We start from the raw sequence: 20,061 nt of genomic DNA, 5'->3' as shown, positions 1-20,061 counted from the left end.
ACCCCGGCGGCGGGGAGAGCCCGGCCCCCTCCGCCGCGAAGGCGGGGCCTGGCCGGGCAGCGCCGTCCGCTGCGCAGCCTCCGGCCGAGCACGGGCTGGGCCGCCGCGGGTAGCGAGCGGAGAGCGGGAGCGGCCGAGGGTTCCCTTCAGCCCCTGCCGCCCCCCAGACGTTGGTGGCGGCTGGGGCGGCCCCCGCCGGGCCGTACTGCGGGACGGGACAGACAGGTCCCGGTGGCAGGCCGTGCGGAACCGGGGCTGCCGGCGGCCTTTGGTAAAAGGCGTTTGCCGCTGGGCCCGCCCAGGTCACCCTCACTGTGATTCACGTCGGTGGGGAGGTCACACACCCGTCTGAGTGCTCAGGCCCAACCCAGGGAGAAAATCAACTAAATACTGCCAGTACATTAAATTATTATCCCTGCGGTATCACTGAGCTGCACAGCCTTGTGCTTTGCAGCCCGCCAGCTAACGCCACCACCGTCGCATGCAACGCGAGGGGTGCCCTGGCACTTGCAAAACAAGTAGTACAGGTTAAAAGGAATTGTATAAAACTATTCATGAATGATGGTTAATAGAAATGACCAGAATTACTTGGGTTTATCCTGTATGGACAATTCGATGAGGGCTTACTTTACCTCTGGACTGACTTCATCTTACTTGACCATACTTACTACATCCATAATATAAAGACAACACATACAGGATCTAAACTGCTTATTGCAATACCTGAAGGTTCTGTCTTGCTGTTTCCTAAAATTCAAGGATGGAATCAGGTGTTCTGATCAGAAAAGGCTGCATAGATCTGAAAAGCTAGCATGACTTACACATGGAAACAACACGGTGTACACATGATGTAGTATATGCTTAGAAACAGTTACTAGAAGAAAACACACAGACTTGCTGCATATGTTTATTGTTAAACTATACCCCTAACTTGGATTTATTCTGCAGTTGGATCTGTCTTTATGTGGCAGGAAGATGGTAAACATAACTGGCACCAGCAGATATTTAAACCTAAGCAATGCTCCAACACTGTTAACACAGTTGAGATGGAGACATACTCTTTCTGGTTTTCCACCCATGGTTAGGTGTTGCCACCGTATTTACTTTCATAGAGTCACAGAATAGAATCATAGAATCATCCAGGCCGGAAGGGACCTCCAAAGGTCATCTAGTCTGACCCCCCCACGGTCAGCGGGGACACTCCCAACTAGACCAGGTTGCCCAGGGCCTCATCAAGCCTCACCTTGAATATCTCCAGGGATGGGGCCTCAACCACCTCCCTGGGTAACCTGTTCCAGTGCTCCACCACCCTCACAGTAAAGAACTTTCTCCTAATCTCCAATCTAAATCAGCTCCCCTCCAGCTTAAAGCCATTGCCCCTCATCCTGTCACTACAGGCCTTTGTAAACAGGCTCTCCCCAGCCTTTCTGTAGGCCCCCCTCAAGTACTGGAAGGCTGAACTACTTTCCTTAGGTGGCTCTGTCAGACAAAGGTACCAGAGCATTTCCCTTTTTATAGCTACTGTGGGCAAAGCAACAAGCTCTGGGCATTTCATGACAGGGTGGGTGGTCCTACACAGGGCTTGAATTTCCATGGCTTCTAAAAATGAACTGTTGGTGGCCCAGCAGCAGGTGACAGGCCCTTAGCCAGTTTTCAGTAACTAGCACTGATCTCCCAGCTACTTATAGCAGATTGGGTGCCAGTTGTGTGTGCCTTCATTACCTCCTCTCCCAGCTCTTACCCATAAATGAGCTGAAAGCTTTTAAGACTGTTTTGAATGGAGACAAGGTGTTTCTTGTCAGGAAAGTCATTCTGCTGGTGGTACTATTACCGTGGGCATCACTTAGAATATGTTTCAGTGGTGTACCCCATGGATAGGTGAAGTCACATGCAATTGCTGTATCAGACTATTGATGAAGGTGACTGGCATGGAGAAAAAGAGAAAGGTGACGGTTCATTTCTGAAATTTTCCATCGTATAGGCTTAGCTAGCATACCAGAAAATGGCAGCTGCCTTCATTATCCTTAGCAGTGCATCATTACACTAGAAAATAAAATATTCTGTACCACGCAAAGATTGCTGTGAACATAATTTAATCCAAACAAGTGCTTTTTTGGCAAATAAAGAATATCAGGAAGAATCAAGGCTGAAGCTGTGAACATAAAGACAAGCTCTTTATTGCAGGTTTAACCTTAGACTCAGGCAAGAGTGAGGACTCAGTCTAATTTTGGTGTTCATATAGATCATAATCACTGTTGCTTGTATTTTAATCAGCCTTCCTATAAAAGTAACAGTGATAACAGTTAAGATTCTGATAGTTTTTGTGGGATCTTCAGCTCTTCTATTGTTCTATGTGATTAACCTGCTGCTTATGTTTGTCTCCACAGAGACTGAGGCCCTGGCGACATGAATTAGTTTGTGGGAGCATAACTGTACTTGAGTTCAAGTAGTAGTTTTATACTGATCTGAATTTTTGTTTTAAGCAACTAAGGTCTTTAAATATAAATAATTTTTAATTTTTTTTAAAAAACTACTTCATTTGTATTTGTTCTCAAGAAACGGAAAAAGCACAGAATTGACCAAAAATAGGAAGCGCGTTCAACCAGGTGAAATAGATTATATGGTCATATCTACGTCTTCGTTTTTCCATTTCTTCACAATATTAAGAAAAAAAAATAGGAAAAGATAAAGCGCAGAAGTTAAAGCTGTCCTAATGCTGCAGAAAGTTACTTGCTTCCTGCTGCTTGCAGAATCTACAGATTATCACTTCAGTGTCGCTCCATTATTTTAACACCAAACTAGATAAATCAGTCTCTGTATTGCACCTGGACAGACAGGCAAAGTTGAAATGAAACTAAAAGGATTTTGTCCTCAAATTGCTGGTGAATTCGAACCTCTCCTGGTGAAGATTTTTTGCAATGCTTCTTAGCACTAAGTATGAAAAAAACCAAGTCTTAAGAGCCAATTTTCACAATGCTCTTTGCTTTCAAGAGTAGAATGGTCAGAGCGGAGCAGGCAGCACCCATGCTACCTGGCTTTATAGGCAGTTTCCCTCGCCCCTTCGCAGCGGCTCTACACCATTCGTGGTCTTTATCACTAGTTCTTTAGGTGAAAAAAAAAAATTAATGTAGGGAGTTACAGAAAAATTACCAAGTATCACTTTAATAGAGATAAAAATCCTGGCCAATGAACTTGAATACCTCTTCTGATTACAAACACAACATTTAGCTTATGTGCTTTTTGTTAACATACGCTACTCGCTGAATACCAGCTAGTAAATTTAAGCCTCTAATAGGTCTGGTGGTTGAGGAAAGGATAAAAATAGAGTAAGTGCTGTCCTGAACCGAGTTTTTTCCACCACCACTTTTTTCCTGCACCCTGAATGCAAAAGATGGATTATTTTTATTAGCTGTTTTGTGCTTCAGTAGTCTTGCACCTCTATCGAAGCAAACGCTGACAAATGGAGTCCTTACCTTTGCCTAGAACTGAAAGCGAAAGCAGAAAGCCCAGCTGCTGGAACGGGCTTTGATGGATGTGGAGAGTCATTGCGGAGTACACTAGCAAGAAATAGCCAGGCCCCAGTCAGGTCACAAGGCACATATTTACCTGAGTCTCACAGAAATTGCAACGCCAGCTCTTTTCTTTGCCTCTCCAATGCATTTCATAGAAATGGGGTTTCATGGCCTAGAACCAGGCCACACAGACCATTTCTTAGTCCTCCTAAAAAAAAAAAAAAAAATAAAGAGAAGCAATATTCCAATATTCCCTGATCCCTGTTATATACATGGAGAGGCCATTAACTCTATTTTTCAAAACCTATTGATTTCAGGAGGTTGCAGAAAATGCTACCCTGTGATAATAACCTCAGCTTCAGTAATGGTGAATTTTATAAATGAACTTCGTTTCCTCCCTGAGTAGGCCTAGCTGTCGGGTTTTCATACTTCACTTTAGCCACAAAATGGATTTATCAGCCTGCAACTGAGATGGTTTTCTCTGCAGGTAATAGTACCTTGTATTCTGCCTAGTGGAAAAAGTGGAGACTAGGGATTAGAGTAGGGGTTGCAAACAATATCCTTGCATTTAAAACTGGCACGTTACTGTTGTGGTGAACAAGGCTTGGCTCTATCAATTCCAGAATCTGTGTTTTTTCCTGCTGTGGCTTTGTAAAATCTCTTGGATTTCATGCTTGATAAATGGAGTCCTGCTCTGCAATACATTTTAGTGACGATGAGACAGAGCTTTACAAAACCATGGTTGTTAGAGTTGTCTTCAGTTCTCCTGGTGCCACCAGGCTGGGTCACAATCCCCTAAGTAAAAGTTTCTTTTAAGTAGAAGTTCTCTTTCCTTTGCAGCTAAATAGCGTGCTAGCCACTCTACAGTAGAAAAAGCACTTAAATGTTCCTGTCTGTAGATCCAAAAAAGCCTACTGACTTTGCTATACACTGGTGTCTCACCACAGCCATCCTGGTGGTAGAAATTTTGCACGCTAAATAATTATAAACACACACACACACCATGATTTGAGTGAAATAATAATTTATTTGGGCTTACTTCAGAGGAAATTTTTGCCAGTCCCATTGTGATTGTACTAATGTAGTGGAGCTGTAATCTACACGTGGATCCTTTTATCCCAAAATAAATGGATTTCTTTTGATCAGTTATGTAATTTGTTTAAACTACACTGCAAAGAAGTAATAGAGATGAAGATAAAACAGACTCACCCTTACACATACTGGAAGAGCATGGTATGAGTTCAAACTCCCATTCCATTGCATTTTTCCATTGCAAAATTATAATGGTATAAGCTAAAGAACACCCAATTCTGTACTGTCCCAGCAAACTGACTCTTCAGTCCAGCAGCTGCACTGCTCATGTGCAAACCATGAGGATGTACCACTCACTTTAACAAATCATGTTATAACCTTACACTCATGGACATTCACCCACTAAGCACAGCGTAGATATAATCAGAAGACTAAACTATGTCAAGGGGAGCTGAAAAATGCCAAAAAAATTTAATGTCTTAGGTTTTTTTTGTTTACCACCCATTTAATGTATTTCAAGTCTGAAAATACATGTTTATACATTTTCTTATTAAAAAATGAGGGTGGCAAGGAACAGTGTGAGCAATCGTATGTGTGAACGATGTAAATGTTGAGCAGAAACCACTGAGGGAATAAAGACTAATACAGATCTGGAATGTCTGGTTGTTCTCAGTTTCCTGTTTGGCTGATAATTTGATGGCAATATGCTGTGCTTTCCCAAAGGGCATCACAGAAGCACGTTCTGCTCTCTAACAAGCCCTGCTGTAACACTGACAAAGAGTACATCAAATTAAAATGAGCATTTGTGGACAACTGCTTCTGGTTTTACAAATGCAAAAGATATCTTTGCTTTTGTTATCTGACAGAAGAAGATCCCAATATTTTTAAACACCACTTCCCCAAACATTGATCTTAACAAGGTTGAGGGGAGATGTAGAAAGGAAATGGGGCTTTATTCTCAAGCCTGAAAAACCTATATATAGTTATGCGTGTATAAAACCCCTCTTTTTAATATATATTATATGTTACTAAAAATTTGAGCAATCCTCTCAATTTGCATTTAGCTTTGAAACCTGTTTCTGTATTAGACTCGAAGGCTGTGCATGCCCAAGTCTTGCCCATTTTTCTAACTCTCAGTTTCCCTATGTAACAAGGCAATTTCTGTAGAGAAGGAACAGAAACACTCCAGCTGATGCATAAAAGAGAATTAAGAAACTTCCTGTGGGCAGAATGGATCTCCAATGAAAATATATATTTTAAAAGCACTAGTCAATTATTAGCTAAGCTGCTAGAGCATTAGTACTCTTTATGAAGTAACCTTTGGCTGATGGACCTGACCCCATGGACGCTCAAGCCGAAGACACCTCTTCTACCAACCAATCCCCTGAGCTCTGGGGATAGTTCCATGCAGTTTGCCCACGGAGAGAGCCCTCCGCAAACTTTAGTATCTCTGTCAAAAGTTTCATACCTGGTGGATCATGGAGCTCCTTGTAAATGTAAGAAAATGGATAGAAGAAAACAAAGCTGCTTTTTTGCCACCTGTGTGCAATAAGCTTATGTAAGTAAATGAAGATTATTTTTTCTAACTCAGTTCTCAGATACAGAAATATTTAGTTATAAGCGGAAAATGCTAAAATGCGTATGTGGTAAAGATTAGTAAGGAACTGGATGGAGTTCCTCTCAGCCTGCAGTCAGAGTGCTGTTTTGAAGAACAGAAAGTGACTGACATCCATTTTGTATTAACCCTGCAGAAGCTGTAAAGATCATCAGTTAAACTGAGTTGAGGGAATTTGTGTCAGGCCCTGCGACTATGAACTCATAGAAATCAGAGGAGATGACATCATACCCACAAATGATAAGATTTAGCTAACAGATTAACGCTACCAAATTACCGCCTAAAACAGCTACTAGAGCTGCTGAGAGTCATTCCAACATTGCAGAGGAGCCAAAGCTGCAGGAGCGATCAAAAACAGTGGGACGTGTCACTGAAAGATGAGGAGAAAGGGAAGGGCAGAGGCGCTGGAGGAGCAAGTTTCCAGGGCATTTCCAGAGCTGTCAAGACAGGGTAGGAACCTCTGTTCATCGGGAGGCTGAGGAGGCACCTTAGAGCTGCAAACCGTGCTCTGAATGAGACAGCTAATATAAGAAAACAGTATGAGCAGTTGTGTGTATAGAAAAAGTATACAGTTGTATAGCATGCATATTCTCAGTGTCAGTAATCATGAGAAAATGTCAATGTAGATGTGTGGCATCTTCTAGTCACAACATTAATAAGGATTTCTTTTGTCAGTGAAGTCAAGGACAATATATTTTGTCCAAAACTCTATAACAGAGGGCTTTCTTAAGAAAGGATTCTCTGTAAAGACTGGTATAAACCCAGGTTTTATAAAGAAAATGAAAAGCATTTTTCTTACTCTTTTTTTTTTTAAATCTTATTTTGCAACTTTAATCATTAAAAATGCACTAAAGAATGTGCCTCTTTCCCAACTCTGAAGTGCTACCTCTAATCAACCGCTGAAGGGGCAGCACTGGAGCAGTGATATTAATTTCCATTCGCAGGTTCAAGGGTTACTTTTCAAAGTAATGATTGCAAGAGAAAAACAAGGTAAAGGCCACATCCTTACTGAGATGACTGTGTTGAAACTACAGTTGTGCGTTTAATGGAGAAATTATGAAACTTGAATAACTACAATAGTTTTCACAGAGGGAAAGAATGAGGAAAGTGTCTTTTCCTTATGAGTGTTGTCATTTCTTTCATTTTCAAAATTGATTTATGAAGCATTTTGTGAAGCATAGGCATTTCTAAAGCTTACCAATGATAGTAGTAAAATTTTAGTATTTTACAGTATGTGGAATATTCATAATTTTCTTTCTGCATCAGTAAGATGAACCTTTCTGTCACTAGTGCACTCTTCTGCACTTCCTACCAGCAGTTCTTTGTAATCCTGAAGTAACTCTGGAACACGACATCTATCAGTGGCCAGACAGTTGCATAGATCCCTAAATACTCAGTGTTGACAAGTCTTCCCCATAAACATTGCAAGAAGCAACAGTGAAACAAGGAACATTTTTTGTGATAAAAATTGCATAGATTAAAAAAAGGAAATCAGTTTTCCAACACAGCCTCATCTTGTGGAGGAGAGGAAAGCCATCTATTATATGGATTCTGAATCTCTCACCACCTGCTCCTTGTGCTATCTAAAGGTTTTCATGATTTTCCAAAAAGGTTTTAGGTGATTTTCCAAGAAGTGACTAATAAATTTCCAACATTTGTCTAAAGGCTTTGATCCTTTATGTGCTGAGTAGAGATGTATAAGGCAATTTTTTCACTGCCATCTACATCACTGGAAGGCAACCACCTCAAAACATTTAAGTAACTTATGATCCTGTGTTTCAAGAGAGAATTAATGGTTAAAATCTAGGTCTTACAGCAAATCAGTAGGACATTTGGTGTCCAAATTTATTATGGCTTTCAAGCATTTATTCAGTTTTGTTCCATACACTTAAGAGGATCAAAAGTTTTAAATGCCAATTTGGGATTTCAAAACAAAACCTCAGTTCCTGAATCATCACTTGTTTAAAGTTTTAAGTCAAGAAAAGGCTACAGTGTAAGAGCTGCAATTTAATTAGATGTATTTTAATGTCACTGTCTTGCAAGTTTAAGTGCTTTTTAACCTCAACAATGAGCAATTAGTGCAAAATCAGAACCCTTGGCACAGCTGATTTTTGCAGGGTAGCTATGGCACTTCGAAAGCTCTTCTTTGAGTTCAGAATATGATACTTACCATAAGGAGACCTAACTGTGGTCATGGACTATCTGGTTCTTCATGGTCTTGAGACATTTTTGAAAGGCTGCCTGCTGGTGCCATTTTCTTTATGTGGTTAAGAAGAGAAATAAAAGTGTATATAAAACATATTAGGCAACTGATTAGCAACTCATTCTAAAAATAGTGCAATCAAGTAATTTTCACACCCCTGAAACCATTATGATACTCTAAGTGCATTTTGGCAGTTTTAACCGAAGCTGCTTTCCTTCCTTATGATTTTTCCTTTTAACTTAATGCAACTATATTAACCAGACAATTTTATTTAGCAATATAGACAAACAAACCTATTGGAGTACTTGCTTGTATTTTATAGCTGGAATTTTTTGATGGTGTCATTATATAACTGTTAATGATAGGAATGATTAACCCATAGTTGCCTGTTTATTACATAAAACCCATCTCAGTCCATAGTGTAACAGAATTAATGGTAAATTTGCCAAAGAAAAAGTTAAACAAGAGTGATTTTTAGAGCAATATTTTCATTTTAAGTTACTGAACTAAGAATGAAACTGTATGGGTTTCTATAAAAAAAAAAAAAAAAACAACAAACAAGCCAACTCATCTTAATAGTAGGCTACAAAATACCCATAGATTGCCTTTCTCTTATTTTATTTTCCAGGGCTGATTTGAATGTATTTCATTAATTATTAGCGATGTTATTGCTGTTTTGGTCTTCCTGCCCTTCTTTAGTACAAGTGTTCATTAATGCAGGAGTATTACAGTGTGTTCTTGAAAACAAATATTAAATCTGTATGGTACAAACAGTTCTGATTTCAGTTCCTTATTTTAGGGTATGGGCATGAAGCCAAGTGCTATAATGTATACAGCTTCTTATGGCGAACATAATCAATTTAAGAATTATAATCTAAAGTAACTCTTTAGACTTTTATTTGGCCAACTAATTTGTCACTTTTACTTATTCTTTCTGTTTTACTACTCCCTACTGTGGTGTTCATTATTATTTAAATATTCTTCAAAGTGAACATGATAATGGTAGCAGTTCAAATATGTACGTTCAGCTATTCAGAACTGATCTGCTCTCAATTAAGGCTTATGAGGTGCTGACACAGAGGCATTGTTCTTCCCCGTGTTGCAAGGGAGCGTGGCTCTAAGTTACTGGGATCTCCTGTTATTGCCCAGAATCTTCTCACTGAAAAGTAGAAATCAAGACACCTCAGTTTACATGTTAAAAAGAGCTTAAGATCAAATTTTGAATCACAGCTAACAGGCCTAATTTACAGTTGTTTTATTCAGCAAATGAAAACATGCTACCTTACCTCTTTATTAGTTTAAGTGGACTGATAGATAATTGGGGTGATGGGTATTCTTTGTGGCAGCTGAGACAAGTGCTTATTTGGGCTCTTAAAAGGGTCTGAATCTCCTTTTCTGAATTAGCCATCACTGCAATGAAACCGCTGTAACGTTTTTCCACCTTAACGAAACCAGTATAAATAGAAGAGAAATTAGCTGATAATTCCTACCATCAGTATCTCTGGTAATTGTACCAACGGGGGAAAAAAAAAGAAAAAAAAAAAAAGTATGTTTTCACCTTAATTACCTTTTCAACCTGAGATGATTAGATCAGGATTCTGTAAAGACATTTTCCTGTCGTTCCTGTCACTTAGCATCCTTTATCTTTACAGTTCAAAGCTCTTTCCACAGTTGGTAACTGTCAATGTCCCTTTTTCATACCTGGAGGCACTGAAACACAGGAGGGAGGTAGCCAGCCTCAGGTCACCTGGCAGGACAGCGGCAGAGCGGAGACGTGCACCCAAAGTCTTTTGAGTTCTCATTCTGGATGTTACTTGTCACTCAGCATTGTTTCGTAGAGTCACTGACCTCAAAGAATTAAATAAACCAAAAAATTACATGAAATAAAGAGCATCATGAATGGAGATAGATTTAAAATGTCACTTTCTTTTCTAGGCATCGCTATCAATTAAATGTGATGTTTGTTGGAGGGCCAAATGAAAGGAAGGATTATCATATTGAAGAAGGAGAAGAGGTAACCTATAGGCTGTTTATATTTTGCTGTTTTAATTGATCTATAATGATTAAAATACAGCTGCTTTTGCAGCTACAGCTACACATTAGCAATGCAAGGCTCAGTGATATTGTATTTATTAGACCTATTCAAAGACTTAAACAGAATCATTCACTAGAACCATAGACCATCTGTGCATTTCCTTTGAAGACACAGGAGATCAGATCTATTTTGCTATAATTAATTTCCAACAGGAAACTGGAGAAAGTGTTCTGACACATTAAAATGTCTCATTTAAACATTTTGGAACAAAACTTTGGAAAGGTAATGATCATTATAAAGTGATACTTTGTTGCAGAAGAGTGATGTATATTTCAAAAGTAACTTTGAAATTCAGAAATCAAAATTAAATATTTTGACTGATTGGCTTGAAATTGTATTTTTCTGGACTTTATGAAAAATATTAGTGTTTTCACCTTTCATCCACATTTGGAAGGTTAAAGAATAGAGTCTCTAAATATTTTTCAGATCAGTCCCTTTCACTGAACATCTTCTGCATCAAAAGAAAGCCATCCCGCTGCTTTGAGCTCTGAGCAGCCATTGTGCCAGATGCAGAACCTAGGATAATGTAACAATTTGCACTTACTTTGTTTATTGCCTTTTTCATGGAATTGTTTGCTTGGCCTGAGGACTCATCTGAGTCAACTGGCTCTGAAGGAACCCTAAGGGAAAGGGGACACTAGAGGCCAAGCAGTAAGGATTTAATGATGGGAGAGAATTTGCCTTGCTTCCCAGCAGAGCAGTTTAATTTCATGTAATTCCAACAAAATTTGGCCACTAATTTTAAGTACTTTTGGAAACCTGAGCTTAAGGATCTACGTAGTTCAATGCAGAAGTGAGTAAAGTTCAATAAATCCTTTGAAAAAGAAAAAAAAAAAGTGTTTACTTACCACTGAATCATTTCTCACAAAACTAACTCAGCCATTTCACAACAGCCTTCATTAATTTTCTGCTATAATTGTGCCATGCAGGTGTTTGTAGTCATTATAACCATACAGCTCTGAAAGAGCAGATGCTACCTTATCGCTGTCAGACTTCTGCCGGCTTTGCATTGCCACCACGGTCTCACAGCCCACCTGCAGCTGTGGGCACAGGTTCCTCCAGGTCACCCACACACTCCATTCATTATGTCCCTTCTCATCAGCTCTGGCGACGCTCTGGACTGTGCTGGCAGGTGGCTTGGGCTGGGAAGGAGGCAAGCCGGGTCTCATGGCAGTGCGTGTGCAGAGACTGTTGCTCACCAGAAGAATTTAGCATCCATCATATATTTACAAGGAAAGTCCAGAGGTACTTTGCTGGGGAAAACAAAATGTGGTTTTGTCAACGTGATTAAGTTCCTGGGAGAGGAGCGAGCATGTCTGTAGTGTGACTGCTCAGAAAGCACTGAGAAGAATATCTAACCTTTACGCTGCTGTTACGGTATATTGTTCAGTATTATATGTTAGATTAAAAATGAGTAATGAATTTTGTTATTGAGGTCAATGACATCAAGGTCTGCCAAAGCATCAAATGGAGGTACATGAAGGTACATACGGAAGTTAATGATTCCAAATCTTTTTTTCTGTAACTTAACCTTTTTGGTCTTACACAATTAATTTATTTTCTTGCTCTGAAGAATACATTAGAGCTACACACTAAGAGAGAAACACACAAAAAGGAGCTGAAGTTTAACTGGTACTGTAATTTGCACTACAATATTAAATATATTGTATTTTTTTTTCTTTTCTTTATGATCTTGTCTCTCCTTGCATCTCCCAGTTCATACTGGATTATCCTTCGTCCCCGACCCATTCCTGTGCAGTTTCATTTTTTAAAAATTTATCTCCTCCTGCCCTTCCCCAAAAATGAAAGATTAATATAATTACCTCTTTTTTCTTTTATTTTGCAAGAGGTTCCTGTATTTGAAGAGAGTTTGGCCTACCTTTAATAATCCTAAACACATTGTATGACTTTCCAACAGCAAAAAAAGTTAGCCATATTTATAAAGGCATAATTTATATAAGTATGCAACAGTATAGTAAATTATTTCTAATCCAACTGGATACGAGATTTTTTAGGTATCAATACATCATCCTTTGCCTAGCACATTTCCCATAATTACTCAGCAGCCAAAAGTGGAAACATAAAATTCCTATCAGATAGTAAAATTGGTAATACACACAACAGAAGCATTATTAACATATTGGCCATTTTTGTCCAGTTTTTTAGAGGTACAACATACTCATACGTTGCTTTTTACCATTGCTTTTTATCATACACATTTGCACCTTCCTGTGATCTGATTTAGATCCACATTTTTCATTAGAGAAGAATTGTGAGACAGAGAGTATCCTAGTAAAAGGGCACATTCCTAAATTAGACTTGGGGTTGAAAATACAAACATTCAAAGCCATGTTCAGCTCATTATTTTTGCAGGCAAAAGGTCATTTATGGTTCTGAATGACAATTTGAAAACTATACAGGCGTACTGTTAACAGACCAAATCATGAGTGCGAAAACCCACAAGTCCTTTACCCAAGTTTAGCTGATGCTCTTCTATTAATATTATTCTGATAGCGAGGAAGTGTTGGTTTAGAAGAGAAAGTTAAGTTTAGGATTGTTTATATCTGTTCACTCATTATTTTATGCCTGTTATCAAGCACAGCTTATAGTGTGTCCTGTGGCACAACTTGCGCTTGTCAGCCTGCAGTTCCAGCAGCGAGCGGTTCACATGCAGAGACAAGGGCTTGGGAGCATCCTCCGGCTGTTCTCTGCTGGTGCCATTAATGTGCAGGTGTATCAGGAAGATCAGTTCTGACTGGCTAATTATGAGAAAAAACAGAGCCTTGATTTGGACGCTCTTCAAAGCCTTTTAGGATTGTCTCCTGAACAGTCATTAAGGCTAAAATGACAACTAGTCTTGCACAATTTTTTTTTCTTCTCTCAACAAGCAGGAATTTCCTGAATATGTAACTCGACATTCTCTTCCTTCTTAGTTTTCTCTGCACTGCTTCACTTCCTTCTTAATTCCTGAACACTGCTTATTTGCCATCCTTCTGCGCTGCCTCATACCCGAGACTTTGCTTTCCATTGGACAGGTTTATAAGGAGCTGCACCTTACAAGAGAGAAATGATTCACATTCTTTGGCTTGACTTTACCACTATCTCATGTTCATTTGTTTTCCTGTTTGTAAATGTTAAGTTCCCCCTTCCTCCCTTCTCCATCAGAACAGAGACAGGGTCAACAGACATCTACCCAGATATTCTCTGCCTCTAAATCAGACTCATTCTCGAAAGTGAAACTGAATTGCTTTGGGAAATGCATCTTTTGTTGAAACATGGGAAAAAACCTGCTGTGAGAATGCGCCTATATAGCTAGAGATACAAGACTTCCTTAATATGCACTAAAAGTTAAGTGTTTGTGCTATAGAGCTAGTTTTGTGAGTTTTCATAGGAATCGTTAACTCCCATGTACCTTACTTGCCAAAAGAGCTTTGGATTACATAGACTAGTGGCTACAATTCTTATGTAGTCAACTTGATGAGACCACTGAAAGCTTCTGCGGCAGCCCTGCCATGATGCTCAACCCCTCATGGCTGCAGGGCAGCAGATGTATTCCAGGTACCAGGGAACAGTCCTGGACCTACCTTTGTCTCTTACATTTTTCGTCATACAGTAGTATTTCTGAGTTTCAGCACTGCAAAGCCTGAGGGGGAGGGGGGGAGGAACATCTAGTCTTACTTTATAAATTCACTATATAACTTTCAAGAAATAAGGCAAGCAAAAACTGTATGTTTTGGGGGGAGTTAATGACAGATAAAAAACATGATCATAATAAAGCTTAGCTATAGTAAAACCAATTTTGGATTTTATTTTCTGCATCGTGTGGGCTGCTTTGGGGGAAAGTGAGATATGCTAAGAGCTAAATCCAGGATCACAAAAGTAGTTAGACTCCTGTCTTTTTACCCACTTCACCACTTAAACACAATAAATCTCAACTAGCTGACTTGAAATTTCTTAACAATTTATATTCTAATGTCGAGTCTACATAAAACAGTGCCGTTCCATGCAGAGAAATTCAAATCAGCCTTTTCGTCTACCACCTGCAACACATTTGCATCAGCACAATATTCTGCTTGGGTTTAAATGATCTGCTTCTCATTGTGCTGTGTGTATTTTACCCTAAGTTCCTGCACTCAGCATCTAGGTTGTTTCCTCTGGATACAGCCACCCAAGTACTGATGCAGCTCCACAGATCAGAGCCCTTACACTGCAGTCCTAAAGAGGACCCTCAGAACAGAAATTTCCTCTCCTCTGATCATCTTGACCAACCTCTGCAGCTGCTTCTTGTGTATTTACAAGGTCTAATTGAGATCTAGTAATGTCTTGCTCTGAAACACGATACAGATTTGCGGTCACATCTGCCACAGCTCATCTGAGTTTTCTAACTTGCATTTTGTTTCTCTTTTTCTCCCCCTCACACACACACACTACAAGTGAGACTTGGCTCCAGTTTCTGACTGAATTACCTGCTTAAATGAAGCCTGACCCCTTCCTTCTTCTAGCGTCTGCTGCTCTCTAGACAGCATGTCTTTGAGAAACCCTTCCCTAGCAGCTCAATCTTCCCTTTGCATTGTATGGGGATAGTGGATGCCTGAGGAGGAGGAGGAGCAAGGTGAACATTCCAGTGGGTAGTTTTGTGGTGCTTATCTCCCAAATAAAACTGAGAACATGAGATGCAGCAAAGCAAGAGAAAACCTTTAGCTTCTTTAAATTTAAACAACCCCACATTTATCTGGTGAAAACTCTGTATATTTTAATAAGAAACAAAGCTCCTATTACAAAGTAATAAGAGTGATGATCCTTTTGCATCAGAAACAGACTGTGTCTTCAGAAATAAGTTTGCTGCATAAAGTCATTGGGATGAGTCTTGGCTAGTATTCAGGTTTCACAGATGACATGTGAATGAGTAGAGGAAAAAAAACAAAACCCACAACACAGTTTTCTCTATGGAAATTTTCTCTACCTTTCTCATGTTTGCCTCTCAGACTCGTGATGGCTGAAAAACCTTGGGATGAGAGAGTGAAAATTGTTTTTCTGTGCTCAAATACATCATTCACCGCTGAAGTCTGGAGAACACCCAGGCTCTACTCCCACATCAGAATTTGATTTGCTCTGCAAATTAATCTAGCATTTAGCAATCTGACAAGCAATACAAGCCAGGATATGCCAAATCACGGTCTAATCCCAGAAGTGGCTGAGCAACCCCAAGTTCCACTTTCAGAAGCAGTACTCAAAGTACACTGCAAATTGCAGGTGTTTTTACAGGTCCCTGAATAAGTTCTCAGCTACAAAAGCCTTTACAGAGCTCTGGGCTCCTACATCTAGGCATAGTTTGATATTAAAGGTGGATGTAAATTAAATTACATACATTGCTGTACATAAAATAAAATAGACTTGTTTTTTAATTGGCCTATGCAAACCAGTTAGAAATACCATGTTATTCCCCTACTACATGCTTCCTTCTTTACTCTGCTAGGATACACATACCTGGATGAAGGAGCAATACAATTCTCACCATGTTAACATGGTGGGGATGATAGTGCTCTATTTAAGGTAGTATCCACACTTTCTACTACTGTGTTGAAATGAATTCCTACCAGCAGCTTCAGTGAGCTTCCATTGAAGGGAACAGTGAATTCCCACCTCTCTGCACTTCAACCTCTTTTCTCCAGAAATGCCTGCATAATTTATTTTACAAGTTTGCATAATTGAGTGAAATACCCTTTTACAGACTTGACAATGTTTTAGCACTGGTCATGCTGCCTTTCACTGCGGCTTAACACAGTATTATCAGGTTTGAAGCGTGATCAAGAAGAGTGAAGCAGAGTAAGGAAAGAAAATATAATTCTCCTACAGTAAAGAGAGTTAAGGAAAACTAAATGAGTCAAAAAATAAACTGTCAAGGGACTTTCAGTTTCATTTTCGTACGTATAACTGCAGTTTTAATCATATTGAGCAATATTATGAAAAAATGTTATGCTTAGCATAAAGAATGACTTCTAGGTGTCTCAACTTCTAGAGGTAAGGTGTGAATTAATAAGGAGAGATGTTTTTAGTGTAATTCTAACAAGAAGGTGCTCTGTAGTAAGCAGGAAAGCTAAACGAAAGGCAAAAGTGTGTAAAAATGAAAGGAAGAAAAGGAGAGATAAAAATAATAAAATAAAAAAAAACAATAAGAACATTTAGCAATGAATACAAAGAATAAACAACCTTTGTTTCTTCTTTGAGCCACATTCTTCACCCAGAAAGACAAATTCATGTCCGATTTTGACCCCTTATGCAGCAGCAATGTAGAAATCTAGGCTTTTTTGCAAAGATAGATATATATATTACATGTAACATGGGACCTTGTCATTAATAAGATGCTAATAGAGTGACAATGTTATACATTTCCTCAGTTTTCAGTACTACCGTGGAGAATGGATACCAGATCATCCCAGTAAAAACAGACCAACTAGGAAAGTTTATATTTTCAGGTGGCATGAGCTCTATTGACTTACTCTCTATCTATATATGCGTACATATTTGTGTATATATGTATATACATATGCGTGTATGCACACCCCCCACACACACCCCAGTACTTCCTTATTCAGGCCTTGATTTTTTCAGGAGATACTTAGGAAGAGGCTAGATTTGCCCAGAATGCAAAGTTCAGTCAGCATTTAGAAAAAAATAACATTCCATCCAAAAGACAGTACAATACCTTATTGCCAAACTGTCCTGTGAAATGGGCATGGACTATAACTCACTGAGAAAACAGTTGACAGTTTTCTTGAGAAAAGTTCAGAGGATAATATAATCACAGCAGTAGAATCAATAATTACCACCACTCGTATTAATCATAGTTACATCAGATGATTTATGGATGACTGAAGCAGACATTTTTCAAAAAAGAGTTTTGAAGAATAGACCATAATTTATAGTGAAAGGTACTATTTAAATTCACTCAGAAAAGCACTTTTATTGACAATGTGTAGCCCACCTCATTCCTCCTTTCCCACTGCAAAACAATTCTTTTAATTCAGGGTTCAGAATCTTTCCTTATAATAGCGATGCTCAGCTATTGAACTGGATGGCCCCTTTCCCCTCCCCAGTCTCTCATGACCAGAAAGTTGCTTAGCTTCATGATTCATGGGCACAAACAGAATAAATCTCTGTCTCTGTTACCCTTTTCCTCTTCCACATGTACTGTACATGTGTTCACTAATAGCTCCCTTGGAAGTTATGGGGAAGACAACACTCCAAAGCTCGACGTTTCAAAAAGAGTATTTCAATTTCAGCATTACCAGTGCCATACTATCGATGGCCTGTGTGATAATCCATCAAGGTCTTATGGTCTCAGATGAGTCTTTTTTGAAGTGAGGGAGACATCATTTCCCCACTCAAATCACTTTATGTTGTACAATGCACAGTTAGCCTTGCCCGATGTGCTCCGTAATGAGGGCTACTAGAGCATTTTATACGGTCATTCAGTAACACCAAAGAAAATGACAGGAAAAGAACATGGGGAAATGGGGTGCGAGGAGGATAAGTAGCCTGACGCTGTGGCCATCTAGACAAGAGTTATCATTTATCAATGGTGATAAGGCACAAGGTGAACTTTTCACTCCTGTAAGAGCCCCCAGCCCTCAGAGTGCATCTTCAGTTCTCTCTAATGTATCATTCCCCTGGCAGCATAGTTGTTCTGTCTTACATTCATAGAGGTTTTTTTTTTTAATTCTCAGGAGCATGTATTAATATTTCAAAATATAATGGATATAATATTAGTAATAATCATGGTAATAATTCTGATTCAAAGAGCTGATTAATCTTTTCTACTGTTGGTTCAGGTCTTTTTTTATATGCTTCGGTGGTTTTTTATTTCCCTTATTTATTTTCCAATTTGCTAAAATTGTAGTGAATCACTATAAATAAAATTATTTTCATTATAGTTCTAACTTTTAATCAGGTTTCCTACAATTTCAGCTGCACCAGCAATTAGATAATTAATCTGTTTAGTTTCTAGATAGACAAACAGAACCTGGAAAGCATACAGAAGCTTGGCAGAGAGTGGCAGAAAATTAAAGTTGACTTTTTGAAGTATTGTTGTCCTGTATTATATGAAACGAGGAAAAATGTGCCCATTATTCCAGGTCAAAGAGAGATCTGCTTACAGATCCCAGCACAGTTCTGCCATGAAACATGAGGCTGGGTCTGAGCACCTCAGAGCCCCCACAAAGCTACTCTGAAAACAGAGATGTGGAAAGGTCATTGAAGACAGAGTTATGGGTTCAGTGGTTCTATCCTTATACATGCTTCAAATGTAATCCTTTTTACACACACAGTAGGAAGAGGAGCAGTTGTTGCTGAGCTTGGAGGGTATACACACAGAAATAAAGCAGAACAACTTCCAAATGGGCAATTATTCCCATACGAAAAATCTCCATTAAAAAAATGAAAAAAACCACACCCCAAAAACCTGTGTATGTGTATTTAGAGCTTATTTGGACAAGTGACATTTAATTTGTAACAGTGAAGACCCTGCTACATCTGAAATGAAGCTTTATATACAGTGTAATCAACGGAAGTCTGAACCATAACATCCCAGCCCTACAAAGAGTAATTTCCAGGGGTAAAGACAGCACAATGGAATTCCACTGGGTTCACAGAATAGCTCTATAAGCAGTTACAGACCTCTTAGATTGTCAAATGTATGTAAGATAATGGAAATAATACATATTAGATAACATTTTCAAAAGCAACAAAGGTTGGAAGTCTGTTACTGTTGGAAAAAAATCCCTAAATATTTGCAATTACAGACTGAATGTATTTGTACCTGTATCCTTTATAAACAGAATATGAAGTACAGAATGTTTTGGAGTAGTTGCTTTAATGTTATTTTCCTATTCCTTCAGCTTTTTTACCAGGTTAAAGGCGATATGTGTTTGAAGATAATTGAAAATGGGAAACAAAAAGACGTTGTCATCCGAGAAGGGGAGGTAATACAGAGTTGCTTTTCTGTTATTGTTGTACATATGTAGGTTAAATGAATATTTTACGAAGTATTTTAAAATCAGTTTATCCCTACTGCAAAAGAAGGCATCAGGAAAAAAATAAATCTTGAATGCAGCAGAGCAAATTCCATGTAATTAACAGCAAACTAAGATATATATATAAGATATACTGTGTTCAACACTTCATGATTACAGTAACAGATAACGCTCTGTCTGGGTATTTGGGATACCCATTCAGATAGTCAGGAATATACTGAGAGGAGTTCCTGTTCCCCTGCATGGCATGGAATCTGCTATGTGAATTAAGGATCAGTGTTTTATTTACACACTGTCAGGTACATACCGGCCACCCACCCAAACTCACTATTAAGTGAACTGCCTAGAACTTAGAAAGTTCTAGATTCAGCTATTTTCAGCCTCTTTCTTTAGCCCTCCCAGCTAGCCTTCGCAACCACCACAATATGAGAACAGTTTTAAGAGAGCAATTTATGGATACAATGCATGCAGCCACATTCAGTTGCTTTTCCTTACAGTAGTAGATTTGCTAAAGCATAGATTGCAGTGCTTTTAATAAGAGTGTGACTAGGTGTTTTACTTGGTGTTACTAC

The 20,061-nt window shown here is 38.9% G+C and overlaps 1 protein-coding gene across 1 annotated transcript in view; it reads left to right on the top strand.

Annotated features, from left to right (window-relative positions):
- Nucleotides 1-5,802: 5,802 nt before the first annotated feature.
- HAAO (3-hydroxyanthranilate 3,4-dioxygenase) overlaps nt 5,803-20,061 on the top strand; it is a 34,682-nt gene continuing 20,423 nt past the window's right edge. Inside the window, exons 1-3 of the mRNA XM_014950567.1 lie at nt 5,803-6,102; nt 10,298-10,376; nt 19,355-19,438. Of these exons, the coding sequence (XP_014806053.1) occupies nt 6,023-6,102; nt 10,298-10,376; nt 19,355-19,438 (243 nt within the window). The 5' untranslated portion in view covers nt 5,803-6,022. The remainder of the gene's footprint in view (nt 6,103-10,297; nt 10,377-19,354; nt 19,439-20,061) is intronic.

The sequence above is a fragment of the Calidris pugnax genome, unplaced genomic scaffold, assembly GCF_001431845.1.
Source record: "Calidris pugnax isolate Ruff unplaced genomic scaffold, ASM143184v1 scaffold24, whole genome shotgun sequence".
Lineage (NCBI taxonomy): Eukaryota > Metazoa > Chordata > Aves > Charadriiformes > Scolopacidae > Calidris > Calidris pugnax.
Note: the sequence above shows the minus strand (reverse complement) of the source record. Positions and strands in the feature narration are given on the sequence as shown.